The sequence below is a fragment of the Gastrolobium bilobum genome, unplaced genomic scaffold (genome assembly GCF_033153095.1).
Source record: "Gastrolobium bilobum isolate Gb01-03AN ecotype WA unplaced genomic scaffold, APGP_CSIRO_Gbil_v1 utg4504, whole genome shotgun sequence".
Lineage (NCBI taxonomy): Eukaryota > Viridiplantae > Streptophyta > Magnoliopsida > Fabales > Fabaceae > Gastrolobium > Gastrolobium bilobum.
The window spans coordinates 341,773-351,740 of record NW_026899275.1 but is presented as its reverse complement, the minus strand read 5'-3'; the positions used below and the strand labels follow the sequence as shown (position 1 = coordinate 351,740).

The 9,968-nt window shown below is 32.8% G+C and overlaps 1 protein-coding gene across 1 annotated transcript; it reads left to right on the top strand.

Moving 5' to 3' along the window:
• Positions 1 to 3,001: 3,001 nt before the first annotated feature.
• On the top strand, positions 3,002 to 5,049 carry LOC133289113 (uncharacterized). The gene is made up of 3 exons (XM_061486986.1): positions 3,002 to 3,525; positions 3,611 to 4,369; positions 4,467 to 5,049. The coding sequence occupies exons 1-3, from the start codon at positions 3,002 to 3,004 to the stop codon at positions 5,047 to 5,049; spliced, it is 1,866 nt and encodes a 621-aa protein (XP_061342970.1).
• The last annotated feature ends 4,919 nt before the right edge of the window (positions 5,050 to 9,968 follow it).

Sequence of the window (9,968 nt, the reverse complement as noted above, 5' to 3'; positions counted from 1 at the left end):
TTGAGGAGAGATACCAAGGTTTCTGTAAATCAATTTGGATTTATGCCAGGAAGATGTACCATGGAAGCAATTTTCTTGATGCGACAACTAATGGAAAGATACCGAGAAAAGAAAAAGGACTTGCATATGGTGTTCATAGACCTTGAGAAAGCATACGATAGGGTTCCAAGGAAAGTTTTATGGTGGGTCCTGGAGAAGAAAAAGGTTCCATTAAAGTATGTAAAGGCAATCAAGGATATGTATGATGGGGCTACTACATGTGTAATAGCTTGTAACGGATCATAAAGTTTTTTTCCTATCACGGTAGGTGTACACCAAGGGTCGGCTCTAAGTCCTTACCTTTTTGCCTTAGTTATGGATGAACTAACAAAAGATATTCAAGAGGAAGTGCCATGATGTATGCTTTTTGCAGACGATATTGTGCTTATTGATGAGAGCAAGGAGGGTGTTAATAGAAAGCTTGAATTGTGGAGAAGCACATTGGAATCCAGAGGATTCACATTAAGTCGAAGCAAGACTGAGTATCTGAAGTGTGAGTTTTCTCTGGTACGAGATGAGGACCAAGAACCTGTGCATCTAAATGGTCAAGAGGTACCCAAAAAAGATGCTTTTAAATACTTGGGCTCCATTTTACAAAACGGTGGAGAGATTGATGAGGATGTAAATCACAGAATCAGAGCAGGGTGGATGAAATGGCGCAGTGCATCTGCATTTTTGTGTGACCGCAAAATCCCCCTGAAGTTAAAAGGAAGATTCTATAAAACGACAGTAAGACCGGCAATGCTATATGGAGCAGAATGCTGGCCAGCACATAGGCAACATGAGCATAAGATGGGAGTAGCAGAGATGAGGATGTTAAGGTGGATGTGTGGTTACACAAGGATGGATAAGATAAGAAATGAAGATATTCGACGAAAGGTCGGAGTAGTACCGGTAGCCGAGAAGATGAGAGAACATAGATTGAGGTGGTTTGGGCACGTGATGAGAAGACCCATGGATGCTCCTGTAAGAACAGAAGTTTGTTACCAAGAGCTCAACACAAAAAGAGGCAGAGGTAGGCCGAAGCTTACTTGGGGGAAAGTAGTAAAACAAGATTTAATGGAGTGGGATATAGATTGGTGGACAGTATGTCTTAGAACGGAATGGAGAAAAGCTATAAGTATGGTGGAGGGTTAGACCCGCTGTTATTCCTATGTTCCAGATGGTCCCTTTTTAGTCCTTTTCCCCTTCATTTCCCTCACTTCTTCTTGTCCCTTTCTTTTTTACTTTTATTTATTTATATATACATATATTGTTATTTTATTTTATCTTATTTTATATTTTTATTTTATTTGTTTATTTTTATTTATTTATTTTTGGCTTTTTTACTTTTTTATTTTTTTATTTTTTTATTTTTTATTTTTTTTTATTTTTTTATTTTTAACTTTTTTTCAACCGTTTTGTATCTTTCATGTGGGTTCATCCACCAAAGCACCGATACGTGCAATCTGAGGAAAAATGAGTGTCGGACACGTGTCGGATTCTGACACGTTCCGACACGTAGTTGACTTTTTTCGACACGTTGACTATCCCGACACGCGACTTTGACCGTGTCCGACACGGTCAAAGGGTACAAATGTAATTTTATTGACATTTTTATAAAATTAAAATAATTTTAAAATAAAAAAAAATTAAAATCGAATGTTTTTTTTTTAGCCCTAAATCAAAGCGCTTCAAACTCACTTTCTCACTTCCGTCTTCTCCGTCACTCACCTAGTCGTCTGTCAGTGTTTCCAGGTGTGTTCTTCGTTCTCAACCAATCCCTCAAATTTATTGTTCTCCACTGTAAGTTATCTCCTGGACATAGCTTGGGTCACCATCATCGTAGCTTTGCAGTTTCCAGGTGTGTTCTTCGTCTCTCTTGCAACTAGTTTCTGCAATATTTTGTCTCATGCTCTTCCTTTTGTTCTTTCTTATGATATATGGACAATATTATTTATGATTATCATACTTTTTATTTTTGTCTGCTGAGAGATTCTGAAATGTATGATTTTATTGTTTGAAAAATTTGATGCATACAACCTGTTTGTATTAATGGCTGAGAGTCCTACAAACATGATAAGGTTCTTGCTGTCAATTTGGTCTCTTAATCACATCCCAATTTGTGGGTCTTTTTTACCAATTATAAAAACCAATTATATACTATATACCAACCCGACAACGATTAAGAATGAAATTGTACCCAAAGCAAGGAAGCTAAAAAAAAGAAGCATTGTTTATGTCCAACACATTAGACACTTAACACTCATGTCAAGTTATCAATTTTCCACGACCTTTATAGTGCTTTTAGGAACAAAAATATCAAATTATCACATTTTATACTTATTAGATACTTTCTACATCATAACACCATTTAGGCATACCTGCATAGTTTTGTTTCTTGTATTTAACCAGTTCACCATGTTGCTGCATATGTTTTGTGTCTCTTATACATGTAGTGTAAGTGATGGGGACAACTAATAGCGGCACTCACTTGACAACAGCAAGAGATGAGTGCGAAGCTACTACAAGGGCTGTAACTAAGTTATTTTTTTGAGTATTATATATGAATGAAAATGTTTATTCTTTGTGGATTGAGCTCAAGTAGCCCTGCATATAGATTACAAAATAATAAAATTAGCTGAAGTACTCCTGTAAAAAAAATGATGAATAAATATCATTACTTCTTATTTGTTTAACACATTTATAGGATTACAATATGGATCGTTCAAGTTCTGCCTCTGCCAGTGGCAGTGATAGCGCCACTGCTGCTAGTGTATCTGCTGCCAATGAATTACTGGATAAACCCCTATGGAAATATGTTACCCAATTGGATGCTAGAGTGGAAGCATGAGGGAATTTGTCTTGGAAGTGTAACTTTTGTAAAAAAGATTATAAAAGTTCGTATACTAGAGTGAGGGCTCACTTGTTAAAAATACCAAGCAAAGGAATTGGGAAATGCTTAATGGTGCAAAATAGAGACATGATAGAGATGGAAAAATTGGAACATGAAGCTGAACAGAGAAAGCAATCTAATGCACCTAGAAATGTACCTTTACCCCCTTCTAGCTCTTCCACTGGCCCAAAAAAAAGAAAAACTACGGGTTCTCTTGAGATGGCATTCAATGTTGGGGAACGAGAAGAATTAAATTATCTGATTGCTAGAATGTTTTATTCAGCAGGATTGCCATTCAATTTGGCAAAGAACCCTTACTTCCAAGCTTCATATACTTATGCAGCAAATCATAATATTGGAGGTTATTTGCCACCGGGATATAACGCGTTGCGAACCACTCTGTTGCAAAAAGAGAAAGAAAATATTGATAGGTTGTGTGAACCTATTCGAGAAGCGTGGACTCATAAGGGGGTGAGTATTGTAAGTGATGGGTGGAGCGATTCACAAAGGAGGCCTCTCATTAATTTCATGGCAGTATCTGATGGTAAAGCAATGTTTTTAAAATCAGTTGATTGCTCGGGGGAGATTAAGGATAAAAATTTCATTTTCAGGTTGTTTGTTTGGACTTCTGTAATCTGATTGAGTGTGTTTGTTTGTTTGCTCGAGAATGACTAATGATGAAAATTTCATTTTCAGGTTGCTGAAGGAATTTATTCAAGAAGTAGGAGAGGCGAATGTGGTTCAAGTAATCACAGATAATGCTGCAAATTGTAAGGGAGCAGGGCAACTGATTGAGCAGGAATTCCCATCAATTACCTGGACACCGTGTGTTGTTCACACATTGAATTTGGCTGTGAAAAATATTTGTGCTGCAAAAAATGTGGAGAACAATCAAATAACATATGAGGAATGCAGCTGGATTTCTGATATTATAGGTGATGTTGCTGCAATAAAGCATTTCATTATGAATCATTCTATGAGATTGGCAATCTATAATGAGTTTGTCAGTTTGAAGTTGCTTTCTATTGCTGATACTCGTTTTGCTTCAATGAATGTGATGCTGAAGAGGTTCAAGTTAATAAAGAGCGGTCTCCAAAATATGGTGATAAGTGAAAAATGGAATATTTATAGAGATGATAATCTTGGGAGGGCCAGACTTGTGAAGGAAAAATTATTGGATGATTGTTTTTGGGATTCAGTTGATTACATACTTGCCTTCACTGCTCCTATTTATGATATGATCAGAGCTTGTGACACTGATAGAGCTTGTCTTCACTTGATATATGATATGTGGGATTCAATGATTGTGAAAGTGAAGAAAGCTATATACCATAAAGAGAGGAAGGGGATGGAAGAGAGCTCCTCTTTTTATGATGTGGTGCATCGCATTCTTGTGGATCGTTGGACAAAAAATTCAACTCCACTACATTGTTTGGCACATGCTTTAAATCCCAAGTAAGTTTTTAAATATGATTCAGTTTAAAATTAATACTCCTCTTGATATTATATGACAAGTTGTTGATTTTTTTTTTTTTTTTTGCTTTTCTTTTAGATACTATAGTCAACAATGGCTTCAGGAAGATTCTAGTCGAGTTCCTCCACACATGGATTTAGAGCTTACTCAAGAGCGACAAAAATGTTTAAGGAGATTCTTTCCTGGCATGGAGGACCGAGGCCGGATTAGTTTGGAGTATGCAGGTTTTATTAGCAATAGTGGAACCTTTGGCGATTTTGATGCCATCAATACTCAATACACTATGGATCCGAAATCTTGGTGGCTACTTTATGGTACTTTTACACCGATGCTGCAAAAAATAGCATTGAGACTTGTGCAACAACCCTCCTCTTCATCATGTGCTGAACGCAATTGGAGTACTTATTCTTTTGTGCATTCCATCAAGAGGAATAAAATCACTCCAAAACGTGCTGAAGACTTGGTTTATGTGCATAGCAATCTTCGACTCTTATCAAGAAAGACTCCTAGTTATGCACAAGGAGCAACTCAAATGTGGGATATTGCTGGAGATACATTCGATTCACTTGATGATGTTGGAGATCTTCAATTTGCTAGTCTTTCCCTTGATGAGCCAGAGATAGAGGCTATGATTATTCAAGATGGAGATGAAAATAATTGAACTTGTGAGTGGTCTACACTCTACACTCTTGGGATGTTATATTATTTTTGCTTAATATTTATGTTATGGAATTTGAATATTTGATTAGTTATATGATTTATTATGAGTTGCTATATGTGTTAAATGTAAACTATATTATATATATTACAAATATTATTTAATATCAAAACGTGTCCCAACGTGTCGGAATTTAGCATTTTTTAGAATTAACGTGTCGGAGTGTCGTGTCGTGTCGTGTCCCGTGTCGGTGTCGGTGCATCATTGGGTTCATCTACCACCGACCCCAATTAATTTGGGATAAAGGTGTTGTTGATATTGATGTTGATGTTGATGTAATAAAGAAATTTAATACTAATAAACAAGTTTTATTTATTTTATACATGTGTCAAGACAGAACTAAAACTTGCTTTTTATAATAAATAAAGGGAAAAATATTTATCATTTTAAAGGATGGTCTTTTTAGTTAAAAGTGATATTTTTTATTTAAAATTTAAATTAAAAAATCACATTCTTTCCCCATGATTTTCATTTTCTATATCTTTCTTTCAGTTAAATGACATAATTTAATATCCTTTAACAGAAAAAACACTAATCCCATAAATAAATAGTTTTAATATTTCTCATGTTATAAAAAATAAAATTATATTCTATACACATAAAAATATGTAGAATCATTTTTTTTCTCTAACTGCTCTTCATGTGACTCTATATGTACTTCAATTTATATACTCTTTTATATATATATATATAAGATTAATTTTAATTCCTATTAAACCCTAAATAGTTTAAGGAAAAAGAGAGTGCCAAAACATGTGGAAAGAGGGGAGAAAAAGTAATAAACCGATGTTAGCATAACTTACAATGTTGGGCTATTAAAGGAGAGTGAGTGATATCTGTTTGCATATGTTTTATTGGTATCAATCAAAGAAAAATTGACGTATACTTTTTCTGTCTAATCTCTACCAGACGATTTATCTAGAAGTTAAAATTATGAGTTGAAGATACAGATGTTAACACCTTAGTTGACATCTTATATGTTGTCGGTGAGTTTTTTTTTTTTTTTTTTTAAATATGAGATATGCAGTGGAATTTACTTTTATATATATATATATATATATATATATATATATAAATAAGTAACAGTTATTAAAATTTACGCTCTTAATTTTTCGATCGACGGTTATAATTTTACACTTCATGAAGTGTGAGAACTCACAATCCAGATATATTATTAAGAGTTCAAGGGATATATGACAATTATTCTGTTCCTTGGCAGTGTTACTGAAAAGAAACAATTCTTTTTTATTTCTGTGCTTCGAAACAGTCGTTGAGAAAAAAAATGAATTTAATAACATGTCCTATTTTTATTCTGAAAATAAAAATTATGTTTGATGACACAACAAATAATAGAATAAAAAATATTTCTGTTAAGCATAAAAAATTCTCGGATCATCACTTTCCTTTTCATATGGTGTGGTCGTGGTGGTTGTGACATGGTGGTGGCGGTGATGGCGGTGGTGGTGATGATAGTAGTGGTGGTGGCAATGGCGTGATGAAGATAATGGTGATGGTGATGGCAATGGCTAAGGTGATAGTGGTGATGGTTGGTGACGATGGTGGTGATGGTGGCGGTTGTGACCGTGATGGTCGTGGTGGCGGTGACATCGTCATGGTGGTGATGGTAGTGGTGATACGACGACGACAATAGTGGTAGTTGTTGTGTCGGGATGGTGGTGGTGATGATGATGATGATAGTAGTGAAAAATGATTAAGAAAGACAAGTGTTTCTTATTTTGTACCTGAAAAAAAAATAGAAATTTTGTGATTCTTTTTTTTTTTTAAACATAAAAATTAAACTGATTCATTCTCAGAAACAAAAATGAATTTGATTTTGTTAAATATTTTTTCTATTCATTTCTATTTTTGAAAATATAAATTAAATAAAAAATTGATTCTGAAAAAATTGTGAAACACGAGCACGTCTTTGGTATTACTGATGTATGTACTCTTTTACTAAAAGTAGAAAAGAATGATGATTTAAGGAAAAATAATCATACAAAGAAGAGTAAAATGATAAAAAAATATATATATTATTATTTTAAAGATATATTGAGTCTTCAGTACTCCCCTACTACTAAAGATATTTCCGTCAAACACATCCTAAATATCGATGAAATGTTTAGTAAGAAACACTAAATTTAATTCTATTAATATACTTTGTCGCTTAACCCGTTATTACGTTTGTCCCTCGCATTAAAAGACACCTGATTCCCAGCAAAAGAAATGCCAAGCAAAACTAAAGCCCGAGAAAGACAGAACGAGACTACATAGCAAGAATATCCATGTTTGGAGCACGGCAGGCTTCTTTTCCCAAACACATGAACAGATTCTATTTGCCACTAATGAGATCATAATTGTAAATGGTAAAAATACGTTCCTAAAAACCTATTTCATCTAAACTTAATTTTTTTTTTTTTGTTAATATCAACCGATATTCAAATTTCTAATGGATCCGATTAATTTAATTTTAGTATTGAGTCTCTTTACCTTTATTAAAAATTATGATTTTTAGAAATTAAATTCACTATTCTTTGAACAGATCAAATTCTGGGATCTATCCTGTAATCACCAGACCAATAATTTTTTAGTAAAGTTAAACTTTTTTATTTTTAAAAAAAAATTATATAAATAACTCATATATGAAAATGATATAGGATGTGCTGGACTACTTCTATTTGTTTTAACTTTTTTTTATAAACGACTTGTTCTGTCTGAAAAACAGAGATGTCCAACCGATGGCTGGTATATTTTATGTAGGATCTAGGTGCTCTCTCTCAAGTATCTATGAATGAGATACCTTTGAGGGTAGGCTGATCACTGTGCACAATAATAATCGATATGATCAAGGCGTGGGGTGTGTGCAGAGTGACAAGCTAAGAGAGAGAGTTTAGAGAGTATGTGTACCTTACTGGTTTAACCCTGTATTTATATATGGGTTACCTGAAGGAGTGTAATTCTGGGCCTCTTAGGAATATTGGAGGCCCAAGTCCAACTGCTTAGCTGTCTGGATAGGATTGTCATCAATAGGAGATTCCCTTCCTTTTGTGCTGTTAACACGAGTCATGTAAATATCTTAAAAAATATCTTAAAAAGTTTATATTTAATGATTAACTTTTTTTAAAAGTACAATCAAACGGTTCTATGATTATTTTAATTTATGTGCATGCTTTTTACCAAAAAAAAAAAAAAAAAAAATTATGTGTATGCTGGGACCAGCAAGATATTAAACATGTGAATGATACCACGTTGGCATCTGAAAGAAAATAGTAGCATAGAGTATAGACACATGCATTAAATGACAATAAAGATTTATTAGACAAGTAGGAGTTCCACATAAAGACAAAAATTTTGAACTATTATTGAAAACAAAGAGAAAAAATAAATTGGTGTCTGTGGATGAGGCTCACCACCGCCGAGCATCAACGTCCAACTGTGCTCTCCATTGCAGATGACCATTTATACAGAGAATTTTATGATTTCTTTCACTTTATTACAAATTCTTTTAATTAAAGAGATTTTTTTTGGTTCCTTTTTTCTATGGCATTAATTGGCAGCACGTGTCAATCAATTTAATTTTTATTAGTATAAAAATAAATATCAATAAACAAGTTTAAAGTAAATTATAACCACACAAAAAGTACTTAGTTAAAAATAAATAAAAGTAATATAATTAAATAATTTAATTATTTTTAAGTTTTTTCTTTGCATTTTTAAACGACAATTAATAATAAAAAAAATTAATTGTTTTTTATGTATTTTCTAATGATTAAAAAAAATTAGTATACCTTTATATATATTGTTTTTCATTAGTTGTATTTATTTTTAAATTTTAATATGAGTTATCTTTAAATTTTTATGAGTAATTGAAAATAATAATTTAAAAATGTTAGATAAAAAGTCTCTTTGCGATAAATAGTATAAGTATATAAGACTCTATTTATTTTTTCTGTAAATTGGTTCAATCTAGTATTTATGTTGGAATAAAATAGTCTCAGTTTAATCACATTGACTTTTTCTTTTCTTTTTTTCTTCTTTTTGAATGAGTTGTGGATAAGCATATGCTTTGGCGCTTTTGGCATAACTTGATCTATATGGTTAGAATTGAAATTAAATGTGGCAAAAAGTTGGCGTACGAGGCAAAGGCGGGACCATAACATGTGCGCAATTTGCAAAAGTGTGTCGAGGTAGATTTTAGAAAAGTTTTTATATCGAAGTTTGAACTTCAGACCAAAATATACAATTGCTAATGTGAGGGCCTTCATCTAGGACTTCCATTGTTGGTGGATATGATTTCCCTAATTTTATTTATTTATTTATTTAAATTCTTGATTCAATTTCCATTCATTCTATTGTTGATCAAATTCAGTTAATTTTGTTAAAACTCAATATCATGGCATCTTAACCCTTTAAATATATCAAGAAACTATTATTTCTTAGTCAAACCCCAAATTAAATTTAAACATTAAGAAAAGAGAATTCATAAAGATTGCACAAAGGTGATGTGTATGTCTACGCCGTAGATTACCAAAATTCCAGATCCTATGCAAAATTGTTGCATCTAACATACAATCTTAGGATCAATTTATGCCTCATCAAGCAACGAAAGCATTAAGCATAGAATAAACTACTTAATAAAAAGAAAGAGATATTGAATTAAAAATCAAATAAATTCATAATAATATTTGATTGAATTCCATCTATCCCTAACTTTAAACTAAAAAAACATGGAGAAAGAAGAAACAAAAAGAGATAGTGGCAAACTCAATAGATGATAGTTAGGAAGAGAGTTTAATCTTCATGCTAATCCATTTTGATGTCCTTCTTGACCCTTTTACAGTTGTCGCAAATCTAAAAGAATT